The sequence below is a fragment of the Orbicella faveolata genome, unplaced genomic scaffold, assembly GCF_042242905.1.
Source record: "Orbicella faveolata isolate gen_17 unplaced genomic scaffold, um_ofav_v1 contig_13, whole genome shotgun sequence".
Classification (NCBI taxonomy): domain Eukaryota; kingdom Metazoa; phylum Cnidaria; class Anthozoa; order Scleractinia; family Merulinidae; genus Orbicella; species Orbicella faveolata.
In genome coordinates, this window is record NW_028301540.1 from 2,150,875 (window position 1) to 2,177,803 (window position 26,929).

The 26,929-nt window shown below is 40.0% G+C and overlaps 3 protein-coding genes across 5 annotated transcripts; 1 reads left to right on the forward strand and 2 right to left on the reverse strand.

Moving 5' to 3' along the window:
- Window positions 1-69: 69 nt before the first annotated feature.
- LOC110057044 (uncharacterized) lies at window positions 70-8,861 on the reverse strand. 3 transcript variants are annotated; one of them, XM_089284032.1, is made up of 8 exons: window positions 8,727-8,861; window positions 5,993-6,377; window positions 5,145-5,264; window positions 4,341-4,385; window positions 4,153-4,230; window positions 3,373-3,495; window positions 2,750-2,903; window positions 70-2,327 (listed from the first exon to the last, which is right to left on the reverse strand). In XM_089284032.1, exons 1-8 carry the CDS (start codon window positions 8,738-8,740, stop codon window positions 1,021-1,023), a joined length of 2,226 nt encoding a protein of 741 aa, XP_089140158.1. In that variant the 5' UTR covers window positions 8,741-8,861; the 3' UTR covers window positions 70-1,020. The 3 variants fall into 3 exon arrangements, with proteins under 3 accessions (XP_089140158.1, XP_020619284.2, XP_089140159.1); XM_020763625.2 differs by having other exon boundaries at window positions 4,153-4,248; XM_089284033.1 differs by lacking the exon at window positions 3,373-3,495 and having other exon boundaries at window positions 4,153-4,248.
- A 2,977-nt stretch (window positions 8,862-11,838) lies between these two features.
- Window positions 11,839-15,734, reverse strand: LOC110057043 (uncharacterized). Its single transcript, XM_020763623.2, has one exon. The coding sequence runs from the start codon at window positions 13,355-13,357 to the stop codon at window positions 12,485-12,487; it is 873 nt and encodes a 290-aa protein (XP_020619282.2). The 5' UTR covers window positions 13,358-15,734; the 3' UTR covers window positions 11,839-12,484.
- A 79-nt stretch (window positions 15,735-15,813) lies between these two features.
- On the forward strand, window positions 15,814-25,949 carry LOC110057042 (major facilitator superfamily domain-containing protein 12-like). The gene is made up of 10 exons (XM_020763622.2): window positions 15,814-16,435; window positions 18,526-18,634; window positions 19,615-19,777; window positions 20,164-20,423; window positions 20,965-21,057; window positions 21,370-21,462; window positions 21,951-22,124; window positions 22,602-22,705; window positions 23,596-23,723; window positions 24,810-25,949. Exons 1-10 carry the CDS (start codon window positions 15,924-15,926, stop codon window positions 25,094-25,096), a joined length of 1,923 nt encoding a protein of 640 aa, XP_020619281.2. The 5' UTR covers window positions 15,814-15,923; the 3' UTR covers window positions 25,097-25,949.
- The last annotated feature ends 980 nt before the right edge of the window (window positions 25,950-26,929 follow it).

Sequence of the window (26,929 nt, forward strand, 5' to 3'; positions counted from 1 at the left end):
AAAGAACAAAAGGCATGGCTGTAAGCCAATGAGAAAGCACTGACGTCAGAGCCAAACTGGACAAACGAGTTCCTGACACCGGCTGGATTTGATTATTCAAAATGGCTGACATTAATATAATTTAGCCTCTTAATTTAAGCCTATAATATGCTAATTTGCCAAACATTCTTTATATGCACGCTTATGTTCTGTAACGGCTTTGCAATTTATGCTATACATATGGGTTATTGACCAAGTGTGAGGTCAAGATGGCTGGATATTGGCCAAGTTCATTTTTTGCGAGTTTATGGACCTCGACTCCGTCTCGGTCCATAAACTCGCAAAAAAAGAACGAGGCCAATATCCAGCCATCTTGACCGAACAAGCTTGGTCAATAAAGGATTTATTATATGGCTTTCGGGGAAATTTTTCTTGCGGGACACGGCGGGTAGTCCCGAGCGGGCAAGATAGCCCCGTCTTGCCCGCTCGGGTAGCCAATCACAGCGCAGGATTTGATTCATCTTGCCCGCTCGCGGAGCTTGCCATATAATAAATACAGTTATATATTAAAATACGCGTTCACCTTGTGTATCTTGAGTTACAACAGCCAGATTAAGCCTTCACCGACGACGTTCGTTTAAGGTTCTCTCTACCATCTTATATTACACGTTGCAGCGAAATGGTAGTTCAAACTCTTCGACAACGTCTACCGTCTACCAATGCCTAGAGCGAAAGCAACAGTAGAAGTTTGTTCATTCAAAAAAGTGATTTCGAAAGTGATTTCCTCAAGGGGAACTTTACTGTACATCGTTCGCATATCTCTATTAAAATGCGAGTAGAGCGAGATGCGGCAAAAAAAAAACGCCGCAAATGTAAAATAAAATGACGGTGCTCAAGGCGCCAGTCTCTGAGTAGCGGTTTGCATAATTCCACTCTCCTGTTTATTTCTATCGCTGGACATAGTTGTTTTGAACACATCTAGCTTTTCTCTACCATGCCCTGAAGTTCTGTTCAGTAACTTGCAGGGTCTTCGTTTGTCTGTCAGAAATCAAGATCATCGTAAGTGACAGGCCCTGAAGCTCGTCTCGAAACCGCAAACACTTCACTCTCCTTCTCCGCCGGCTGAGTGTCATAAAAACTGGCAAATAACTTGCCTTTATTCACAGATTTCCGTTCCTTTTTAGATTTTTTTGCCTGCTCGTTCACGGCCTCTGTACTGGGAATTTTCGGAGCACTTCCTTTCGCTCTCCCCGCTTTGTTTTTCTTTTTCCCTCTCTTGCTTTTCTTTTTGTTTTTATTTGATTCCTTTGCAGTCCCTTCTTGTGCTTTCTTCTCCATCATTTCCAAGTCCTTGGCCGGTATTGGAGGAAACGTGCAAGGTATTCTCCTTTCTCTAATCTGCCAAGGCATAAACAAATTACACTCTATTGCTGCCCAGGGAATCTCAGCTGCGGTGTAGTTGACTACAACTGGTGTTCTTGCTTTGTGAAGATCATAAGAACACTTTAACGAACTTGAATTTGACACCACGCTCTTGTACAAACAGCCGTGGATCTCTCCCGACTTGTGAGACAAGATGAACTTCCCCTCAGGGAGTCGCTTCAGCGCTTGAAAAACTTGAAAGACCATCTTCATTCCTTGAGCGGGGTGAAAACCCGCTCCTTGTTGCACGATATCGTTAATGGAAAGCTCATCAACTCGTAACAATTTTGAATTGAAAACGTTTATTCTGCCGCAGATAAGTTTGGTATTCTGCCGGATGTAACTAGACAGCCAGAACCTTGCAGCCTCGCTGCATGTCAGCTTCTCGTGGCCAAAGTTTGGTTGATACTCCAGTTTTGGATGAACACTAAAAAAGGCAAAGCAGTTCTGTTTACTTGGTTCCGCCCTGTATGCGTCCACACTACACCGTATCAAAACTTTTAATTTCCCGAATTTCCAAAGATTGTAGACGTAGAACTTCTCTTCTGCGTTTAAAGAAGCCGAACCGCTCTCTTTTTCGAGATTCTGAACTGTCGGGTCTACACCAGACTCAGTCAATTTTGTCTTCTTCGTCTCGGCAATTTCATCTTCTCTTTCTGTCGCTCGTCGCTTTCTGCTTTCTGAATCTGTTCGTTCCAGCCCTAAACCAGTAGAACAAAACTTTCCTGTCACCTTCGCATTCGAGCCAGTATTTCTTTCTGTGCCATGATCAGTAGTTGTGTTACCGCCGCCAGCTTTCTGACAAACCAATCTCCGAAAGACAAGTTTGTAGAACTTTGCGTTCACTTCACGAGGATGGACGTTTTGCGGCGGCAGAGGCTTGTCAATGAATATCACTTTGTGGATGCTGGATTTATCTTGATTGTCTACAAGAGAAAATAAATAAATAAAACAAGTAATGTTTTTGTTGTTTTTTTCTTAACCTCTAGATAGAGATTTGGACGACAAAATCTGCCTGGCAGGACAAGTTCACTGAAAAATCGCACGCGACAAGACATTAAGTACAGGGAAAATTTCCCTGTACATGCAGACGGGCAGAAAACGCTTCCCCATGAATCTCTCAGCGCATTTCTAAGTCAGATGCAATTTCGATTCTAATTCTCTCCAATTCATAACAGCACAAACACTCAAAAGAACTCCAAAAATTAAGACGTTAGCGAGGCGCAATGAGGATCGTGTTGCTAAGCAACACCTTTGACGAAAAGGAAAAAAAAACACCTTTGAGGAAAACCATGGGCTCAGACTGGAAGAAAACAAGTTCTTTCAAGCAGCTTCGCTTTTTACAAACCTTGTTGTCGCTGAACAGTGATGGGTAACTGCCATTGTCTGCGGTAATCTGACGGCTGATTATCCAGAAGCGTGTTCAATCCACTTGATGAGATCACGATATCAACTTTGTGCTTCTTAGCCAGACTGACAGCAATTGGATCCTCACTTACTACCTGTGGGAGGGAAGGAATGGAAGGGAGGGGAGGGTGGGTAACTCTGTAGGTCAGTAACAGAAATTACCATATATGGCTGGCTCCGTGAGCGGGCAAAATGAACTGAATCCAGCGCTGTGATTAGCTACCCAAGCGTGCAAGATAGTGATATCTTGCCATCTCGGGACTACCCCTGTGTCCCGCAAGAAAATAGTGTTCCTTTACCATATAATAAATCCTTTATTGACCAAGCTTGTTTGGTCAAGATGGCTGGATATTGGCCTCGTTCTACTTTTGCGTGTTTATGGATCTCAACTCCGCCTCAGTTCATAAATACGCAAAAAAAGAACTTGGCCAATATCCAGCCATCTCGAGCTCATGCTTGGTCAATAACCCATACAGTGTATAAAGACATGAGAGAGTAAACATGGTAATACAAAACAAATGCATTCGAATTTTTCAATAATATAAATAAGTTATCATCAAATACCTTAGGTGAATTGGGTTTTACTGCAGCTGATGTCATGACTGTTGTGTTCTCGTCTGAAAGAGCTGAGACTTCTGACAACACAATGTTGGAGTTTTCAGGCAAACTCAGCTTTGGAACATTTCCCTGTGTTAGCAACAATCCATAATTTCACGTTTCAGGCATAAATTAGAAATTCACAAAGTAGGATTACCAATGCCTAAATTCAGTTGTTGGTTTAGATTGATTTGGAAAAATTACACATTCATAATCCTTCTCTTCTTAAATTCTTTAAATGGTGCACCAACAGTCAGCCTGTAGAAAGGTAAAGCTCCAGGATAAATTCTTTTGCAAGTATTAAAATTAGCATTACTAACCTCATTTTGAAGTTGGTAATTCAAAACAATTTTTTACTCTGAAACGAGTTAAATGCATACAAAAGAGTTTTAAATTGGCAGCCATTCATGAAAAGGGTGTATACGAAAGCTCAAGCAATTAAAGATTTTCGCTACTCACGATAGTTGAAAATTCTTTCAATTTTGAGAGAAAATAAATATCACTTATAGTGTAAACCCTTAATTGCACTTGCATTCATACAACTACCAATATTAGTAGGAATAGATTACAATGACCAACTGTGTGTTCACAGTCAAAAAACTCAAATTACTCCAAGCCATTAGGCTTTTGGTGTGTGTGATACAAATTGGGATTGCCAGTTAAGAATTTAACTGGGAAAGCAGATGAATTTCTGTCTGTTGTTTCATGTCAAAACAGAAAATCCCTCCAAGTTTTTAACTGACTTACCACTTGCAGTAATGTGCACTCAAAAGTTAACACTGCATCTGATTTGAAGACAGCACCAGCAGCTAATCCGATTGTCTCCTGCAGTGAATAGAACCGCTACATGACAAAAAGGCAAAAATGGTAAATACAAGACATATTCTTCTCTATGGAAAAAATAACAATTCAAACAATGAGGGTAATGTACTCACAGGGTATTTGTTGATGCTGTCATTAAATTTGCCTTCAACGTCCATCTGAAGCAATATAAAGTAAAAGTACTATTACTGTAAACCATGAAAGAACACTTTCAATTGGCATTGAGGAGAATGAGTGCACTATAGTGAGAGCACAAGCCTCCTTGTCAGTTCAATGTGACCTGTCCCCTGGCATTGAATTCTGGCCCTGGCATCAAATGCCGGTTCAGTTTCTTGTCAGCTTGTCCAGTTATCCTCCCTCCTCAAAAACCAACACGCTGAATTCCAATTTGATCTAGTATGTGGTCCCAATTAGTACATGTAGTAAGCTTGCTAGAAGCTCAACACACTAAAAACTTATTTTGTTTATCACAGATTGCTTCTTCTTAACTCAACCTTCACATAACTCCAGTTTCCAGGCGACAAGCAACTAAGACTAATGCTACTCCTCCTTGGTCCTGAAGGGGGTAGTAACTTATCATAGGGTACCCTCCCCCACCCACTCTGAAGCAAGTAGCCAATTATACACCTGGCCCCAGTTGTTCAGAGGGTTGATAACGCTACATGTATCCACTGGGTAAATCACTATCACAGTGGATAGCATGGTTTATTTTATCAACACTTATCCTCTAGATAGCAATTTACATGTATCCAGTTAATAGCGCTGGTTAAATTTCAACTACTGGGGTCTGGTTAGAAAGAAGCACTGTTTTAAAAGAGTAATGTTTGCTCAAACAAGTATCATAGGGTCCATTACTAGACCGTGCAGCTTCCACATTGTCCAATAAGAAATTTTTTTCTAGATGCTGCATAAGTTACCTTGAAATAATTCCAAATGTCAGGGTGAATGAAGTTATACAATTGATGATTGGTCTTTGCATGAGTATGTACAAACTGTTGGTATTCTTCTTGTTCCATCAACACTGCATTCTTTATATCCTGAAAACAACAAGACAACAAAACACAGTGTGGGCTAACAGAGAACAGTCAAAACTAAGCAGTGTGAAGCAATGAGTTTTGTTGAGGGAAGAAAACAAGGGATCTTGGAACATGACTGTTTACCAACAACAAACCAGACCAACATACATGTACATGCATGATGCTGGCTCCAAGATTTAACACTGGGCCACACTGGGCCTCTCTTGTGCAAGGCAACAGCTCTCAACTCTTACTATTAGGATGCAAGAATATCACTAGGAATCTCACATCAAATTATAAAATTATAAAGTGCAGTTTGATATTTACAGCACCGAGTGTCGCTACACAGCTTTCAAGAGGGATTCATCTCGGGTAAAACTACTAAATTTGGACTTCAAGTTACGTATTAGTGTCAATTTACAGACTCTCTGTAGCTTTTTCCCAAGTTGTTATTAATACACTTTAGACTAGAAAATGCACCACTCACAAAATTTTAACACAACTTCATCCAGAGCTTAAGAGACTCAGAGGATATTGATTACATCATTTTTTGGCTTTTAAAAGCATGGTTGTTTGTGCAAACAGTCATTTTATTTATATGCTTAAACGAAAATGACACAGTAGCCTGAAGATATGAATTTTATTTTCATCTTAAAAACAATAGTTTACCACTCAAAACTATAGTTCAGATCTTTGGCCTCTGTGTAATCTCCTCAATGTATTAATATAACTGTAATGCAGTCACAAACCTGAACAGCTTTCATTTCCTGCAAATCCATGTTAGCTAGCTGCCCAGATCTCAATGTCTCAAATACCTTGAAAAACATTTTCTGACTTTCAATGCTTATTTTTGAAATGAAAGGGAACTCCATGGCTGGACCAAGGCAAGCTGGGGCACTGTTTGATCTACTTTTCTCAGCACCAGTTCTCTTAGCTCCTTTGTTCATCTTGTACTCAGCAGCTTCTGGAGACCCCATGGTTATGTCATGTTGTGGCAAGCTATTTTCTTCATCTTTGTCGGGGCTAAGATGTTTTTCTAGGAACTCCACATAGGATGGCTGACATGAATGTTTCTTATAGTTTTCTTGAGTGAAAAAGACCTCATGTTGAGTTACTGAAGATGGAGTTTTTGGTCTGAAAGATAAAAAAATAAATAAATAAATGTGTGGTTCCAGAAAATATTCATACCCACCCACAGAGGGTCATGGAAATTCTGAGGGGTAGGGGTGTCTAAAAGAGGTAAATTTCCAAAGGGGAAGGGGGCTACTCAAAGAGTTCTTTGCAGTGGGTGTGAAATGCGGTTGAATGAATACTACGGTACTTTCCCAATTGATTCAGGTAACCAAACCAACAGAAATGTTCCATCCATTGAAATAAATGTTAGATTCTTTGTCATATATTTTCCAATTTTCTTGCGACACCGTATGACAGATGGCAATCCTGGAGTATCGTGTTTGTTGGACGTTGAGTTGAACAAAATACGGACGAAGACTTGCAGCAACACATGAACAATGAAGTTGATGATATTTTATACTTTGAAGATCATGCTGTATTTAGCTTAAATGCAGCTCAGATGCTTTTTCCAGCATTAATCATAACAATCACAATTTCCTCAAATGTGATTGGTGCATAAACTGCTGTATTTTGCTCTAATTAATCTGCAAAGCTGTAATCGGACAGTTACATGAGCCAATCATTTTTAGTCCTCTCCACTAAATCCACCAATCACAACATTGATTGCAATTACTATGGTAACCAATTCAAGAGACTGACTTTGTAAAATTGTGGAGGTTTAGTCTCTGGTGACTGTTTTGAAAGAAACTTAACAGCCATTTTGCAAGCTATTCTCCATATTTTTAATTATGATATTTAAAAATGACTATTAAATGCTCTTTTTCAAATGAATTTTTGCTTTTGTGAGAAATTGTAATTGTTATGATTAATTGGTAACAGGACATCGTGTCATCCAATTCAGTCTGTAATCACACTCGTGATTAACAAATCGGACTCCCGCTTCACGGTCGTCCAATTTTGTTAATCACTTGTGTGATTACAGACCAAATTGGACTCCACTCAGTCCTATTACCATTATTAATCATGCTGTCAATTACATGTAAATGAGATTCATTCTTTGTTTATTTCATTTGATACTCGTAAAAAATTATTCCCCGTTTTGGGCTTGCCGTAACTAGGTTATCACATATTTTCATTGTTATCCCAGTAGCTAATAGTTTGCTTTAAGTGAGCAAAGTCGATTCAAAGCCATTTGTCTTGAATATAAATAAATAATAATAAATAAATATTCTTGAACTATATGTAAACATGGACAGCGAAGAGCATTGTAATTGGAACGGTAGCCGAGATTTCAGTTGGTCATTTATCAACTGAGCAATGCGTGTTTCATGTATGAAATGTACATATGACAATTAAAAAAACTAAGGCATAAAATGAATTTACTATCATTTACAAAATACAGAGACAAAGCGTATGACTTAATTGATGTATTCCTTTGGTGAAAGAAAAATAAAGCGACATGTGGGAAACAACTGTTTTGAAAAAAAATGTTGCATAACGACTTTACTGCATGTGTAAAGTCATTGGATACGTTGTTTCAGCCAGGCATAAATTAAAACTTCGACTTGGTTATTCAAAAGAGCTTTATGTACGTTCCAAGATTCTTGTATGAACTTCCTTTGTGAAGAAAAAGTCAGCTGCTATGCCAGCGCTTCCAATTCAGTTGTTTATTAGTTTAAACACTGGTTCAAACATTTCAACATGACATGTAGCAATGTGACGCGTCTGCAGTCTACCGTGAAAAAGTACGTCTTTGTCTACAATGTGACTAGAAACAGCTGTGGCTAAATTTTATTACAATCAATGAGTTAAGTCGTGTCTTTTATCGATACAGAATTTCCAAGGGGTAGGGGGAGCCCAAGTAGAAAAATCATGGAATTCCAGAGGGTCGGGGGAGTACCGTGATGCCCCCTAGAACGGAAAATCCTGGGGGTGGGGGCTCAAACTGGAAAAAACCCTCCATGGAGGGGGTATGGATATCTTCTGGAACCACACAATAAAGTGAGATAAAATAAACCATCCGCTTTACTTCAAACTGAAGATAATTCTTTCTAAATAATAACAATAATAATAATAACGAATATTTTAACAGGATGATCCATCAGTGTATTAAACACTATTATCACAGGGGTCCTGTAAAAGAAACTATAATGGAAATACAATAAGGTAAAAAAGGCGTGTAAAATTAGTAAAGACGTTCACTTCAGCATTTGTTTAATTAAATTCTTGAAGTTATGGATCTAAATTCGATTGGTAGTTAGCATACAAGAATTGGTAACATACAAGAACGACATTTTAAACATTTCATTCCCGGATTACTAAGCCCTTCGTTCTTATACTCTATTTGCAGCATAAAGATATATGAACTCTCGACTGTAGATAACATCACAGGATGTCCAGTATACTTACCGTTCTGGGTCCATGTGCTGTGTCTATGTTGGAATATTTCTTAAAATAGGAATGAAACGCACACGGTGCGTTCTACTTTGTCGTCCGCCATATTGGTTATTGTTCGCGAGAGACTGGTGACCAAACTAGAGCTTAGATCTCCTCGGTATTTCAGGTTAAGGCCCAGGCCCCGCTTGTTTGAAGGATCCCAAACGGTGGTTGGTAATCGAGCCTATCGCTCTGGCCCCAGTTGTTCAAAAGGTGGATAATGCTATCCACCGGATAAATCTCTATCCAGCGGATAACTGTTAGCAAAACAAACCACGCTATCCACTGGATAGTGGAGCGTTATACATAGGAGCTCGCGCTTCTCCGCCAACATCATTGAAACTTGAAAGGAAGACGAGGAAGAGAAAAGAAAAGGGGTTCTTCTACTTTTAAACTAGTAGTAATCAAAGATTATGAGAGTACGTTCGACGCCCGCTTTCAACGCCGTTACTTTAATATATATTCCATAAATGATTTCACTAGCTGACTTTCTAGCTCTGTCTATTGCTAAAATCAACATTTTTCATCAACAACCGAGGTTTTAGAGACAGATATGCATAGTGTCAAAGTCCATGCTTGTGAAGAGCTCCCCCGTATAAACGACGATTTGTTGATTCGTTGCGTGACGGCGCCAGTTTCCGTAGACACACAAGTTTAATAGAACTAAAATATTAGACTACGAGTAGTCCCTCTTTCGCTTAGTCCGTCCTGCGTGACGTAAAAGAAAACCTTTTTTTTTTTTCTGGCCTTTTTTTTTGTTTTGTTTTCTGGCGGTTTTCTTTCGCGTCACGCACGACGGACTAAGCGAAAGAGGGACTACTCGTAGTCTACTAAAATATTTACATTTATAGCCTTCAAATTTCGTGCTAAATATTCTCACATTAACTGGTAATGTTTAAGCGTAAAAGCTAATTTGTAAAAGTATATATTTTACCTACGTTATTCTAAGCTGGAAGTACAATAATATAAGGAAACATTTGCAATCGCGTACTCGTTTATCGTAAACAAACTCCGTGCGACTGATTAGATTATTTCCCCTGATAAATAAAGCATACAGTATTTACATAATTTGCCGTTCCTTGGTTGAGGCTTACTCTTATAAAACGTGTTTTCAGAGACTTTAGAGTACTTTTCCACCGATTCCAAATGATATTCCACCGGATGAGCTATCTGTCGCGACTGGAACTAATCAACAAATGCAGTCAAAATAAAGCTGTTGCCAAAAGCCAAGGCCATTCAAAGTCGTGTTCGTTAACATATAAAATAAAAAAGACAATTCCCTCAGATTTCGATAAATGCTGCCGTCGAAGCGTTTAAATTCACCAAAATCCAACGCTGAGAGCACAAAATAGCGAAGCCTACGGCGACTGAATGGAAAGAAGTCAATGGAAGATCCAGCGCAAAGACGAGCTCACATGGCCTGCTCACATGTTCGCCTCATGTCTTATCACATGTCCTGGTAACGGTACCAGTTTACTGGCCGTCACATGCCCCTGCAAAACTCAAGTGGGGTGCCATTTTAGTGTCCTTACAGGAATGTGGATTTTTCTGCATATAACCGTGCACAGGGAAACCAAGTCTAGAAAGCCACAGGTCAAAATTAGGCTTGCGTTCTCCGAACGCAATCAAAAGGGATCATATTAAAACAAGGAACCTCCCCTTATGATGTTGACTCTGTCTACATTGCGGGGGGTGGATAATTTTTGAGTAACCTTTGGCGTTTGCAGCAACCTTTTGCGGTTCTAGCAACCTCGAACAAGCAGTTGCCTCTCTGAGCAACTTTTGAGCAAATATTGGTTTAGAGTACATATCAAGTACGAAAAAGCCGACCATTCCATAGAAAACTTCAATTTATGCAAATTTCTTGAATGTTTATCAACCTTTTGAAGTCTGAACTTTCCTCATATCGTTCCGCAAGACGTCGAATGAACCATGTGTTTGGTCCATTAGACTTAAGAGTGTCTTTAAATTTTTCCCATATTTGCGAGCTAAGTATCGAGCTATTTTTCCTGACCGACGTTATTGCGAGGAACGAAAAAAACGCTTTCAATTAACGTTTATATAAAAATATCAAGAAATTTAGTCAGCAAACTTTTTGGATTTCTGACAATTTTTTAGCGTTTTTTTTGGCATTCCAGTGAGCAACTTTCTAGCATTTTACGAGCACAATCGGGACTGACCTAGTGGAAGGGGGCAGTGAGGAGGGAACTACAATAGTCATTCTGAGAGAAATTTAAATGGCTGTTGCAGAAGAGTTTACAATTTTTAACTTTTATTTTTTTTTTTAATTTTAATTTTCATTTTAATTACATTAAAATTATTTCGATTCATCTTCTGCTATGTTTGCAAAGCTATATTCGCGCCCAGAGGGGTGGGGGAGAGGGGGGCTGGGGAACTCCCATATAAAAATGACGGGAGTGCTCGTCCTTCCTTCTAGGGGTTAAAAACGCGGTTTTGGTGCTACTTAGGGTATTAAGCCTCAAAAGGTCCATAGCGGGAACTTTGCGGCACCTTTTAGGGTGTTGAGCCGAAAAAATATGACAGGAAATAATGTGTTATGTATAAATTGGTACCTCTTAAGGGAGAAAAAATTTCAAACCACTTAAGGGTTTTTTTTCAATATTTCTGACGAGCACCCTCGTCTTTTTTATATGGGAGCCCCCCCCCCCCTCCCCCACCCCTTGGGTAACCGCGGCTTGGTTGTAGCGATAAGTTCTCGCAAGGAGCTTTAAGTCGATCGTCATCTTATGATACGTTTATCTAGGTCCTTTTCCCGCAGACTATTTGGAACGGGATTCAGATCAGTTATCAAACATTTAATTTTGGAATTCTAGACCTAAATTGCGGTCAGGAAACGTTTAGCGAGATGTTATAAGAATTTTCTCTGTTACAGTTGTATCGAGGGCAGCCAGTGTCAAAGCTGGACATGTATTAACCAGTGGGGGGGGGGGGTGGGGAGAGAGAGAGAGAGAGAGAGAGAGAGAGAGAGAGAGAGAGAGAGAGAGAGCAGTGGATAACATCCTAAAGGCCACGTGGCTCTAGAGTATTCCTCACTTCAAAACGGGAAATGAAAAAATGGCGCAACTGGCCAAAAATTGCACATGTAATTAACTTGGGAGAAATTAACCTTGAGGGAGCCAAACATGTTATGGGTAAATGTAATATCGATTTATGAGTTCGAAAAATCAAGAAACCAACCCGGATTTGAGAAGTTACACAGGAAAAAAAGAACTGATATATTCCTTGTCTGAGTAATATCTTTCCACGGCTTGTGAGAAGCCCTGGTGGTCTCCCAGATAAAAAGGAAGGGGTGCTCGTTGGACATTTTTGAAAAGAACCCCTAAGAGGTACCAAGATCCTGTTTTGTGGGCGTGGCTTTAATTTTCTTTGTTTTTTTTTTTTTGTTTTGTTTTGTTTTGTTTTTTTACCCCCAAGAGGTGAGGTACCAATTCTAAAGCAATAAATTATCTCCTGTCATATTTTTTCGGCTAAATACCCTAAAAGATACCGCAAAAGTTCCCGCTGTGAGCCTTTTGAGGGTCAAGAACACCGCAAGATGTACCAAAACCGCTATTTTAACCCCTAGAAGGTACGACGAGCACCCCCGTCCTTTTTAAATGGGAGCCCCCTGCCCCCTCCCCCGTCTCCCCGGAGGTAAACGGCGGGCAGACTTGATTAAATTTGCAATCTCAGGAAGAGCAGTCCAGATTTTAATTTCACAGTCAGGGGCCTTATCTCCAATCCCCAGCCTCCATTAGTTCTATCTCGTTCCTTTGCGCTCTCTTCTTGTTCTTGTTGGCCCTCGCTTTGTCATCAGCAAATAATGCAGACCAAAGGTGACCGCTTATTTGGTTCATGAAAACAAACTGTGCAGATTTCCTTAGCAGATTTAAAGCTCTCTTGAAATCCTCTCTCACAAACTCTGGGTCCACCTCAGATACATCAAAAGCCAACTGGAAGGAAACGATAATCAAGTAGACAAAATACTGCAACCAAAAACTTACAAGCACGCACCTGAAGAGGAGAGTGAGATGTTTTCTTTTGGTGATACCAAGATTGTCTTCAGTTAAATCTTCAACCTTTACATCATGTAATGTAGCCACAACAATGGTTATTTCTAAGGCGTCTACAATGTACACTCCGATGATTGCCTTGGCTATATTCCCTAAATCAGCGACCCAGTACAGAATGCTACCAAAGCGCACTATACAGAGGCTGCAAATCAGAGCTAAAAGCCACATTCGAGCGACTTTACACAGTCGCCAAAAAATTTCCAATATTCCTTTCCATCCCTTTAATTTCAAGCAGAAACAGATGAATATGGCGCGGCTAAGAACTTCGGTGCAAGCAAAGGCTAGTTCCACCGTCATAGCTATGTTGTAGGCAACGAAAGTGCCATTCGCACAGTTGTAATGAGGATGTTTCATATTTTTGCCACAAGAGAAGGTTTGAAGACAATACAGCACCAGTCCAGGGAGGCCCGCAAATTGAAGAAACACAAGAATGAGAAACAGAATAGTCCAGGGCATCTTGCTTGGCTTCATTTCTTGTGAATCTCGAACAATCAGACGACTTTTCTCTGTGATTCGCGTCAAGGACAACATAACTGATGAATCCGTACCTGCGACGTAGCCGGGTAGGGAATAGAAACGAGCCGTCGAGAGTGTAACTCGCTGTATAAATAAAGTTATTGTATTGTATTGTATTGTATTGTAATGGATTTCGGCCGCTCGCTTCACTTTCTTGCTTCAGTTTCCAATTAATTTTAGTTTCCGAAAGTCCCGGGAAACTGGGAAACGGCAAAGTTCCACCCAGTGTACTTGCATTTAAGAGCTCCATAGCCTCTATTATCTAACTGAGCGCCTGGAAGAAGCTACCCCGGCTTTAAAGGACACTGATAAGTTACTCTGCCGAACTGAACTGGTTAAAGCCGGTTGATGTCTTCTATAGAGTTTCGTACTGGGCACGTGATCAGAATCAGCCGAGATTTCATGTATCCATGAATAAAACCCTTTCCATAGAAAATTTTAAATTCAGTCAAAAAAAAAAAAAATTGAAAAAGGTGTTTCGCTAATCCTCGATATATACGCTTTAGGCAACTGATAGGTATGAATACGTACGGAGGGAAAAGCCCTCTTCTGTTCGTTTTTCCATTTGAATTTTTCTAAGCAAACATTGAAAACTTATAAAATAAACCCTAATTGTCCTTGATTCAATGTAAATTCACATCCTTACAGAATTATATTGAGGGAGTGCCAGCTGTAAAGGTCAACTGATTTTCACTATCGCGTGGGCATGAACATTACAGAGGTTAAGTATGACGTCTACGGACGGCAAAAACTTTTGCTGTTCCCATCTATTTCAAACGTAACTTAGAATAATGGTATTTGCTGTAGATAAGGGTGTTTTCTTTATTTTTGGCTTGGATGGACTTAGAATTAATGGAAAACAAAACAAGATCAGAGACAGTTTTTGCCGTTTGTCGTTTTCATATACAGTCGATTCTCCGCTAGCTAACGGTCACCTCTCTACAACGGCCACTTCTCGACAACGGCCACCTCTAGACAGCAGCGACCTCTCTACAGCGGCCATTTTCCTCTTTCCCCAAGGTGGCCTTTATGGCCGTTGTCAAGACAACAGTTAGCGCGTTTTATTGCGTCATGTTTGGCGCGTGAGCGACATGGGTAATGTCACGTCCACATAACAAAAGCATTCACTGATTCACGCAATTTAGGTAGTTTTGGGGAAACGAGATTTTGCGATTTTACCTTTTTAGAGAGTAGTGACGGTCTCCAAGTTGCACTTTTATTTTCAACTGAAACTGTTCAGAGAAGTCCACAGGTTTGGCAGTGGTGCGTGCCGTTTTTCAGGTTTATTATTGAGGGGGCACAGCGCGAAGATCTGTCAACGGACTGTCAAAATGACATAACGTTTCAAATGTGAGACATCAATCAGTCCAGTCCCACAAAGACGTTAGCCGTATCTACAATGCAAAGTAGTCTGTTTTCGTACAGACCCTCGATTTTTTTTCGTGAGTTCGTCGAGATGCCAAGCAAAAGTAATAACCAAAAGTATTAAAAGGATTTGAGAGATCCTTAAAGAAAAATCCTTAAAGTATCAACGGCGTGGCGCACCCTTGGGAAAGACACAAACATATTTCTTCGCAATTTTTTTTTTTCTTTTTTTTTTTTTTTTTGCCGTGGGGCGCCCGAGAAAAAAATAACTCTTGAACGGACTAAATGCAGAGTTAAAATGATTATTTTTTATATACGAATTATGATAGACATTATTCTTGGCTTTTTATTCTTTCAGTAGTACACTCTTTGGGTCGTTCAAAGGCTACTAGAAAAAAAATTGAACGACTTTGTCCTTTGTATAATACTAACAACTAAAACTAAAGAACTGTTCCTGTAACTGTCATGATAAGAATATTACACTCAGGACTCACATGAAAATGTGTTGAAGATTCAATGACAGCTTCACTCGCCTACAAGACGTACCCGACAACAGAGAGAGGTATATAATTTTTAAGAATTTACAAGTAAACCCGCGTATACTAACAACTTTGTATCGAACGTCTTGTAGAATTCAACAGTCCCTACAATTTTCCAAAAGGCGGCTCCATCGCTCATAGTGTAAATTACATTTGCATTAGGTAAATTTCAGCAGTCCCTGGTGCGCGCTACTAGAGAGGTCAGCCCTGACTGAAATTTGGCACTATCACCAATATCAAATAAAAGGAATGAGCAAATAAACAGAATTTACCTCTGATACCTGAGAAAAAAATAGCTAGATCCATAATAATATCTTCATAAATTGATATACCTCCATTTTAAAGCTTCTCGTGTCGCGGGTCACACGATTTAGTACACTCCAGCTGAGTTTTATCTTTGTGACCTTTGATTAAAATATTCGAAAAATAAACCCGATTGATTTACATTGATTGACTGGCGGTTTTGTTCATCTGTTCACGAGTGCGCTGAAACTGGATCACGCCACCCCGCGTGAGACACACTTGTGTCACACATCCGTTTCAGTGACGCAACAAGTGGCCTTTTGAACACACATTAGATGTCCGCGAGCAGACTTTTACAATTTTAATTTGTCCCGAAGGAGTTTTCCCTGCTTGTTGGCCGTAATTATTTCAGGTCGTCGCTTCAACGCCAAGCAATGGACCGCTTGTTGAACTGTTTTAGCTGCAAAAACTCTCAACAGAAGACATCCCGAGAGAATAGACTAGCAAGCGGTCAAAAGGTTTGCTATGGCGTTGGACATATCCTGAATGACCTTGCTGCAAATGCCTGGTTCAGCTATCTTATTATTTACTTAACCAAAGTTGCTGGCCTGTCAAACAGCCATACGGGGATAGTTGTTATGGCAGGACAACTGACGGATGGAATCTGCACACCGATTACCGCCATCCTCAACGACAAAACTGTGTGTCGTTATGGGCGAAGAAAAATCTGGCATCTACTGGGGTCAATCTGCGTGAGCTTCTCCTTTCCTCTTCTGTTCACTCAGCTTCTTCGCGGTGAAGCAAGCGATTCCCTGAAGCTTGCATATTATATCAGTATAGCGGCTGTGTTTCAGTTTGGTTGGGGCTGTGTTCAAATTAGTCACCTTTCACTTATTCCAGAGATCGCCATCAGGGAATCAGAAAAAGTCGAATTGAATGCTATAAGGTGAGAGTATTATTTGATAAATATTCACGGTGGCAGCGAATTTCGCTTTTTGTCAAAAGATATTTACTTAGCACAGTACAAGAGCGTATCTGAATAATGTTCGTCCACTCTAGCGTGAGTGATGACCAATTTAATTAGTAATTGGTCGTAATTTTATTATGCTTGATTACCCGTGTTATGTTATAGTTCTCATTTTGTTTGACCCGTTTTGGTTTTGTCCTCCGATGTCGCATTGTTCGACATTGCTACTGTTAAGGCTTCTGTTACGAACACTACTAAAGGGCATTGAAATTTGAGTGTAGCGGAAATTTGGCTAGAATTCAATCGGCGTCCTTTTTTTGCATATCGATTGTTATCATAATCTGCAATGCAAAGTAATGTAAACTACAGAAACTCCGTGAAATTTTAAACTTCTGGGGCGAAGCAGTGTTTTGTGGGTCACTAGCATTGTTTCAAGGCAGCTCCTCTGCGCAATAACCTTATTCCCGGCCTTATTATTGGCGATTCGCTGAACGGAGGCTTTAAATGCTGGGTGTGTATTTTTTTTTATTATTATTATTTTTTTTTTCAGCTGCGAGGCACGTGCGAAGGGTTTGTTAATTCCAGTGGATTTCGAAACTAAGATTGTTGTTTGGTGTTGAAACAACGACTGTAATTTGCATTTGTATTTTGAAATTCTAACTTGGCTCCGAAGTTTTGGGGAATATAACAAAAGAAATCACATCCCGAATAATTAATTTCTTTTGGCCTTGGAGTCAAGGAACCCTCTCCTCCCCTACAGCAACAGGCTCTGCTCACAAGCAAAAAGATTGAGTTAGAATCTCGGTAACTTTGAATGCGTGTTAGCGTCCCCGGCGGGGGGTGTGGGAGTACTTCCTCATATGGGCTATATAGGTATGTGCGGCCCCAAAGGGTATGGTTTTTCTGTCGTTTTGGTCATAAATAGGGTATCGATTTTGGCCACTTTGGTCATAAATAGGGTATGATTTTTGCACTCTAGTCTTCATATGGGTGTGTTTTTAAGAAGAGGCCACGTTTACATCATTATAGAAAAGAAAATCAACAAAATTCCGTCAAAAATTATGTTTATGGCAATTTAACACTGGTGTGAACTAGGGAACTAATTAGAAGGCAGATCTGAAACAGGGTATTGATTTAATTATGGGTCAGGTCATAAATAGGGTTTCGAATTTTTGGTCATGTCATAAATGGAGTAGGGAAAAACGCAGATTTTGGTCATAAAATATAACACTACGTTCACACCAGGCCTAAAAATTCGAAGAAATCTTCACATCAAGCGGGTTACTGCGCAAATCGCGATCGATCGAAACATGTTCACCCTGAGCAAGTCATAAGGTTGTTTTGATCGTGCGTCCATGAACCAGAGCCAGCACATTCAAGTACCCCAGGGGCTTGTCCAGTCAGGTTAACACATGCAGTGGCAAGCTTAAATTTAAAGCTTAATTCTCTGTCGTAAAACACATACGTGACACAAGTCTTGAGACATAAACATATGCAAACAGTGTGTTTACAAACATGCTAATGTAAAACGTGTTTTGTATTATTACATCAACTTTAAGCATTTGTCAGTCATAGTGTGAACACGATTTGTTACGACCTAGAGGGTCCACTAAAGGGGCGAAATGACGAAATGGCACCAGCGCTTTGTAGGCTAGCTAAGTGTATCTGTCCGGTTAGCCGGCTTTGCGTTTTAGTGTGGACGGAAAACATTTTAAAAACGGAGCTTCTCGAAAACGATGACATTACGATAGTCATGTGATTTCCCTGCTCGAGTTTTCCTCAACCACAAATCCAAAATCAGAAATGACCGGTTACTGTTGCGTTTTTAAATTCCTCCGGCGTAGTGTTGACGGAGAACATTTGATGCGTTTTCAGAGTGAAACCTCCGTTTGCAAATTCCTCCCGCGTAGTCCCGCGTGGACGGGGCCTTAAAATGACAGTATGAAAAATCAAAGCCAACTCGACGGTCACACTTGAAAACCTGACAGAGAAAAATCTGCAAGGTAGTGAAATAGTAATGTGCTTAGGTATATAAATTCACGTGAATCATTCATGTGTTTATATTTCAGGTCAGCTTTGCGGTTTGTCTGCGGTATTTTCGTATTTGGCGTGACGTGGATTCTGTTAGGAAGAAGTTCGGAATCTAGTATTTCGTCAGCTACATGGAAACAGTTCATGGTAAGTGTCTCTGGTGTTCTCTCTCTGCCGAAAATCAAATATGTAATTCAAAAATACTTTGTTGACAACTTTGAAGTTGTTACTTCACAACGTCAAGAGGTTCAGAGAATTGGTCAAAATTTGAACCCGGTCGACTGAGAAATAACGCGGTTTGTAACTCATATAGTTGAGATCTGCCAATAACTGAAGGGCTCATGATCAAGTTCAGATTAACTGATAACTGAGAAATGCCAAAAAGCTAACTTGTTAATTGAAAATCCAGAACCTCCAGTACGACCCTCTATCAGTGGTTGTTGATTTAGCATTTATACTTTCAGTTGTCAACATGGCTCTTCATAACTCAACATCCAGAAACAAATGTTAACGTCTTTTTATATTTCAAAATAGATAAACAAACAAACGATCACGCAAATAAATCAAGATATACATTCCACTTCAAGTGGTTGGTACTTCTGTGACTGTATTCTCCAAGTCAGCATTTCAAAGTGAATTTCAGCCGGGTTTGGAATCGTACCCGCCCTTTTTTAACCCGACATTTTAATCTCATAAATGTACCCTGCCCGGGAGTTTTTTTAATTTTTTCCTGCTCCCAAATTATGCGATAGTTGGATATTGCCGATCTTGTCAAAGTCAAATAACCTTTGAATCTATGAAATATGCGAGCTTTCTCGCGTCCCTTGACACGGAAATAGCCGAATTCGAAGCCTGAAGCCGTCAGCCGCAAAGGAAAAGGAAGGGCCTGTGAAGTACCAGCCTCCAAAGCAGATGTTCTTATGGCCATAAGGACGTCTGCATAGTAGGCTAGGAAGTTAAAGTTCCGGGCTAGTCTGTTTTCTCTTATGAACAAGGTGAAATCGCGGCAAACGCAGCAAGCCCACACACCGGGCTCATATGAAGAAGCCCTATATAAAACCTCTTTGTGAATGGTTGGAGAATTTGAACGTTGAACGCTATCTAAACTTCTTCTGTCTTCTTTTCAGTATCTTGGCTTGATTATAACCGCCACCGGTTCACTGTTTAACGTCATTTTTCACGTTGGCGTCAAAGAGCCCCCTTCAGATGCATTACGGGTATGGCTGGAGGAACGGAAAAATGGAAAACACAAACGAAAAAAGGTTGAACGGAAAGGAAGCGAAAGAAACGGTGAATGAGAAATATTTCTATTAATGAAGGTCGAGAAATTAACAAAGCACGTGTTAAATTTAATTAATTTCTTACCGTTGTAGTGCTCAAATTAGGAATTTAGGCAGGAATGCGTAACGATTTTGCTTTACCAGGCAATATGAACGGACAAAATTTAACTCTTAGTCCACGACGATGATTGATTTCGTATTTACCATTGGAATATTTCCGCCTGAGCAAGTTGTCAGACCGAAAGGAGTGATGAACACATCTAGATAATCGCGAAATTTAGAGATAAAGCATAAATTCACTTTGACCAGGCAGCGTCGTGGGAGCCTCCTGCGTCAGGTGTAAGCTCTGTTATAGTAACTGAGAGATGCTAACAAGCAATTGTGTATTTCTTTCAGCTCTCCTGACGCAAGCCCTGTATCAACGTCCTTCTCCCAGTAGAAGAAGTGGCGCCTCACCTGCTGTGGTAGTGACGCTCTGTGAGAAACAAAACAAAATAGCAGCTGGTAAGGGTGGTAATGAACTACGGTCGGCATCTCAAACAACTGTGGAAAGTGGAGAAACTCGCAACTCCTCACAGGAAATTATCGACAAAAGTGCTATTCTAGGCGGCGGAAGGAGTAAACGACAGTGGCTAAAAAGTCCAGGGTTATACAAAGTTAGTACCGCTTTTGCCATAACATTTTTTTCGTATTAAAACGAATCGCTTCCCACATCGTATCCATGGTATCGTATCCAGTGCTTGTAATACCCCATTCACACCAACTAAACTAGGTTAACTAAATAAGGTTTAGGTTTTTTTTTTTGCAATTTGTCGATTACGCTTTGCAGTCAGTCATTTTGAAGAGACAAATTTCAAACCACTTTGCTAAAATATTTTAACCAAACAGGTGCCCTCGGTATTGGCGACTAATTTTAACCTTGTTTTGGTTAAACTACTTTTAAACATGTTTAACATATTGGTGTGAACAGGGTTTAAGTGTTGCTTCGTTTCGCCCGCGATCGTCAGACGTTTCTAGCGAGAAACCGGGAATTCCGGTATGTCCCGCCGGTGAACTGCAAGGTCACTCTAAGGCTTGTCTAATCTCAGTAAAAAGCTGGCCGGCTGCTCCAGCCCTGATAACTATTTATATATTTTATTATTATCATTTAATGGACTCATTTAAAAACTGTGCAACGTTTTTGTTTTTCAATTTCAGATAGGGGCTTTGTACATTTGTACTCGTCTGTACGTAAATGTCTCACAGTCTTATCTACCGCTTTACCTGATTGAGACAATGCGCTTTGCAATGGTGAGTCGAGGTTATTATTGTAATCAAATATATTTATCATGATACGCCACAGACACCAGTCACTCTTCAGCTAAAATATGTAAAAAAAGATGTATCGATAGTGAACTGTCTTGCTAAAGAAATAAGTACTTTACATTTATATACATGTGAAGGTTAGAGAAGGACAGCTCGAAAGGTTACAACTCGCAGATCTGCCGGTTTTGTAGAGGCACGGACGAGCGCAAAATGCTACTTTAGAAAACGTAGATTTATTGTTGTTATTATTGTTTTGTATTTTCCATTGTGAAAAATCTCCTTGTTGCTGTTACACAGGAATCTATTGCTTATTTTCCTTTGGTTGTACTTGTGACGGGAGTTCTGGCGAGCAGTGCTGTCAAGTCTCTCAATAAACGACTTGGAAGCAAGGTTAGCGTCAGTTTTAGAGTTCTTATTGTTGGCTGCCAGGTTATCAGTAGATTGATCTGACTAAATATTTTAACTCAGCTGGAGTTTTCCTTTTTTTTTTTTTTTTTTTCTACCGAAGCAGAACATTTGTTTTAAGTCAAGTTTGCTAGAAAACACGTTCTTCTTCTTTGTATGTTGAAGGTCTTAAAGTACTTTAAGTTTAAACTATTGAGAAGAAATGCAGTCACTCTCTTGTTCACTTTTTTTTTAGGGGTAATACGTACATGTAGATTGAATATCAACCTAGCTTGCGAAGCGGTGGGTGATACTCAAGAAAAAAGATTTTGCTTGGGCGAATAGACAAGTGCATCATGTATCAGGGGGAAAAAAATAAAGTCACATTCCCAAGTGCGTGCTTGATGCATGCTTGCGCGCACCATAATAGCTACTGTGACTGGCTTTTTATCACGTGCTCTTTTCTTATTCATAGTTTAATTGATTATCGACAGATAACCTTCTGCCTGGGTGCCATGATGGCTATAAGTGCCAGCTTCTGGTTTTTTGTTCAGACTGTCGATGGACGGACGGCTGTGTATGCGACTGCTATGCTTATGGGAAGCGGTGGCTCTGTCATGTTAGTGACATCACAGTCTTTGATCGCGCAGCTCATTGGTCAGGACAAGGTAAATAAGGCCTGGTTCACACTAGCGACATAACGACATAACGGCATAAACGAGATAACGGCAGAACGACATCATGGCTCATGCCAGTAATGTGAACATCGACAAAAAGTCATATGGAAAAGATCAGTTTTTTTATGTTCACACTTTTATGTTGCTTTTATGTCATTATGACAGGATGTTCACACTGTAAACATAACGACAATACGCCTTTCTTATATCGTTATGTTTATTTCGTTATGTCACTAGTGTGAATTAGGCTTAAATAGCTTTGATATAGCTGCGATGACACTTGCATGTCAATAAGTGAATTTCCTTTTTTTTTCAAACAAAGCAACTTCCAGCTTGATTAGCACGAAAATAAATGCGTAGGTGGAACACAATTTCATATAAATGACTTCGCACGAAGACTCTTGATACGGAGCAAAAGGCAACTGAGAAATGGTCCTCTGAGTGATTTATTTTTTTTATTCGTTGTAGAAATCTGGAGCTTTTGTGTACGGTTTTATTGGATTCTTCGACAAAGGAGTCAGTGCGGCCGTATTTGCCATCATTCAGGAAAATAATCCTCGAGAAAATCAAAGGTGAGCTTGCTTTTTTTTTTTATCTACGATCGATTACATTTGTTTGAGCATTTTTGGAACAATTTTGGCTTCATGAAGGGGAGCAGGGTTGCCGCAGTGGTAAAAGCGCTCGTCTCCCACCAATGCGGCCCGGGTTTGATTCCGGCCTGGTGCATATGTGGGTTGAGTTTGTTGTTGGTTCTCGCCTTGCTCCGAGGGTTTATCTCCGGGTCCTCCAGTTTTCCTCCCTCTACAAAGACCATCACCTCTTAATTCCAATTCGACCAGGATAGAAGACCCGCGTGAAAACCAGCTAAGGCTGACGTGGCTTCCTCTGTAGACATTGCAATTTTTTTTGTAACCAAACAGCGAAGCCTCGCTAAATTAAGTTCGTTTACAAGCAGCTGGACAGGGAAGGAGCCTGCGCTCTTCCCCAGGAAGGAATGAGAGAGCGAGGGAAATTAAGCCTATTGTCTTCCTTTTGTGTATTTGGTTCAGTCGCCGGGGATGAAATCGAGCAGTTGTTGTCTTTGGTGCAAACAAAGTGGGTTTTTTTTTTTTTTAACCAGTGATCAACATATATTTTCTCCTTACATTGTCAAAACATTGTCAAGCAAACTAGTAAGGAGAAGAAAGCAAGTCGTCAGCTATTAGTTATATTTTGATGTACAAGCAAATTCTTACATTTTTATCAGATTTAATTTTCTTTTGTTTTTCACTATTTACAATGCACAACAAGAAAAATGTAGGAAAACAATAATTCTTTGGTACAATACCAAATTAAGTTGTGCAATTGACAAGACAAATATAGTATACCCTATTAGAACTAACACTAAAAGAAATTTATTGCAATTGGGAAGAACATTCACATTTCAATCTTGAAGCTTAAAGTCTGATCTCTTTTTTTATAGCGTGGAATGTGTCACGTGCGATGAGTACACACGTCACGTGCAAAGCATCGTACCAGGCGTGGTCGCTTTCCTAGCACTTTTCTGTGTCATGGTTTTCTTTGAATCGATTTTCATCTGCAAAAGAAGAGGTAAGGATACGCCATTAGGCCTGGTTTGCACTACGTAAGCACAGACATAAGCACAAAGGTAGTGACGACGCCCACAGCACAAGCATAAGCACGAGCACAAGGTAGTGAGGACGCGCAAAACACAAGCAGAACAAAAATGTTCGTTCCTCTTGTTATGGTTTATTATGTTAAGTAAGAACGCGCTACTGTAATCATAAGCAAAAGCATAAACACATAGTCCGCCATCTTATTTTACTTTATCACGGAGGTAGAGCACCGAAAATAACGTATGTTATCCATTCTGCGCATGCCTACGTACTTATGCTCTTGCTGTGCGTCCGTTATGCTTTTGCTTGTGCCTGTGCTTATGTCGCAGTGAAAGCCAGGCTTTGCACCTGGGTAAAGAAAGGGGAAATTTGTGCGACATTGCAATTCCGCCAGTACTACAACAAATCTCTCATAAAGACATAATGCGTAGCCGTTAAAAAGACTTCTTCGTAGTTTTTGATGGTTAGGCGTATTTCTTATACGAGTGCTTTGCTTCTATGACAACGCTTTTGAGTGATGAATGCGGCAACTCGTAATGCGCAAATAGAAGAATGATTTTGCTTAAATGTGGATTGCCCTTGATACCTTAGAGAGTATTTTTCTTGCCTTTGGTGAGAACTCTGCATTTACCTGGAATCAGTGTTATGAGAAGCGACTTTATGACGAACGTTAATTTGACAATTTCTCGCCCGTGGACGCGGAATAGAGGGATACGTTTAAACTAGACCGTAAAATAGCACAATAGTTCACCAGTTCAGTAGATAAGTAAATAAAAGCTCTCTGCCCCGCAGCTGGTCAAGAGAGGGGACATAAGAAGGGAAAAGCAAACGTGTATGTAGTACGTACTCGGGCTAGAAAGTCTATGGTCCTGTAATTTAAGTGCGGTAACGCCGGAAGTAAGATGATAAAAGGATAATATAAATGATCATCATACACGAGAATGAAGTCAAGCCATGCCGTAATTCTATAAATTGTTATTCTCTCAAGAGAAGTATAATAAAATTTTCAGCTTTGGTCATTTTTCCTGCTTGTTACAGTATTTATTTTGCTTAATTTCAGCGACGATGTCTGACGCTGCAGTTCAAGTGAATTTAAGTGATGACAAAGGCGATGATGAAACCAGTTCAAGCGGTGTTGGCACTGCGTCCATTACTGAGAAGGCTGAAAGTGAAGTGTTCAATACTGGAAACGTTGAAAACAGAACATCACAAAAAAGAACTTATAATTATTCTCTGGAGTCAAGAAACTTTTACACTCCCCAGGCAACAAGGGACGGCAACGTTGCTGTGCGTTTGGCATCTTCGTCTCTTCCTTCTCCAGTGTTAGATCGCAGAACGATTTTATAATATACAGCGAACAGACTATGCGTTAAAAAGGGGTTCTACTTGATAGAATTAGGGTGCTATGAAGCATGTGCGTTGAATTGATTGGGTCAGACATGATCACGGAAATTACCAGAGCTAGGTACACGGATATTTCCATCCGTTACCGAGGATACCTTCAGCGCGAAATGCAACATGTGGGCTGCAACGATAAGATTTAGACTGAATAGTAAGGAGACAAGGGAACATATCAACTTATATTTTTTCATATGATAATGATGATATCAACTTATATTTTTTCATATGATGATGATGATGATGATTATGATTATGAGATACTATGGGCCTAGAGGTGAGGTTGGCCCTTTTTTAATTGTGATTCAAATGTGAGCCGCAAACGGGCGAAAACGAGTCGCGAAGGGCTCGCTTTGACTGCGATAACAGCTTTTTTTGCTTTAGTAGCAGAAGGAAGAGAGAAAGAAAACCTTTTGGACAGAGATTATGGTGAGAAAGAAAGGTGAAAAAAAAGAAGTAAAAGATTGAAAGAAAGGAATAATGAAAAGGGAAGGAGAAGGAGAAAGAGAAAAAGAAAGAAAGAAAGAAAAAGAAGATAAAATAATGAAGATATAGCGCCGAAGCTTGTATAACAAATGAGTATACCACGAGTTATGCAATTATGCATGGTTGCCGTTCTCATACATTTTAATTTTTTCTCCCAAGGAGAATATATATCTTTTTCTTAGAGGCGTTTTCTGAGATGAACAAGGTGATCAAGTCGTTTATTCTCGTAACCTTGAATTAATTGTCAGATGGTAAAGAGAACATTGAAAGTTGATCAAAATTAGCATTAAATTTTCTTTACTGTTTTCAAACATAATCTGTCACTTTTATTGAATGAATTGAACGCTCCTGTCATAAGCTATACATATAAAAGAATCTTTCTTGACGATATTTGCCTCTTTAGCATAAGCGATGCAGTTTCTGATAGAGCTACAAAAAAGTTAGTTCTGAATGTTAAAAGGTCATAGCAAAATTAATTGTCCCAAGGAATTTGAGCCCGATGTATTGAATACTTCTTGTGCGACGCGAGTTTAAAAACTCAAAATTTTACAAAGAATGTGTAAGCTCATTGGCGCTCTTGCCACCACGACATTTTTGAGCGTTTTAAAGCCAATTTCTCCTCAAATATTACACCCAAAGAGCCAAACATTTCAAACATTACTAAGTTTCACAAGCTCTTTAAATGTTTGTAAGTCAATTCGTGTCTAGCGTGATGCCTTCCCTGCGCAGTCGTAAGTGAATGAGGAAAAATGTAAACAATGACGTCATCAAAGATTCTCCGTGGTTGATACGTGGAGGCTCAATGGTTGCTGCGCTCGACTCCGGATCGAGCAGTCTGGGTTCAAGCCCTGGCTGAAGACATTGGGTTGCGGTCTTGCCCAAGACACTTTACTCTCACAGTTCCTCTCTCCACAAAGGGGTATAAATGGTTACCGGATAATTTCTGCGATGGGAAGGGAGGGCGTAACGCTGTGATGGACTATTGTAGCATTCTATCTAAGGAGTTGGGGAGGGTGGGGAGGGTGGGGAGGGTTGGGTAGAAAACATTAAAAGTCATTTCTGTAATGGTACATAAAAAGGGATTAGTTCCGGCGGTATGGACCACTGGCCTGACGCAGACTTCACCTTACTTTACTCACACGTCCTTGTTCACATTACCTTATGGAAAAATTGTCCCCGGAATACAATATGAAGTAAAAACTTCACCGCACTCACCAAAAATGAGGACGTAACACAACTAGGGTGTTTTGGCAGCGAGTAAACTTGTACGAAATCAAACGTCTGGTTTAGTATGAA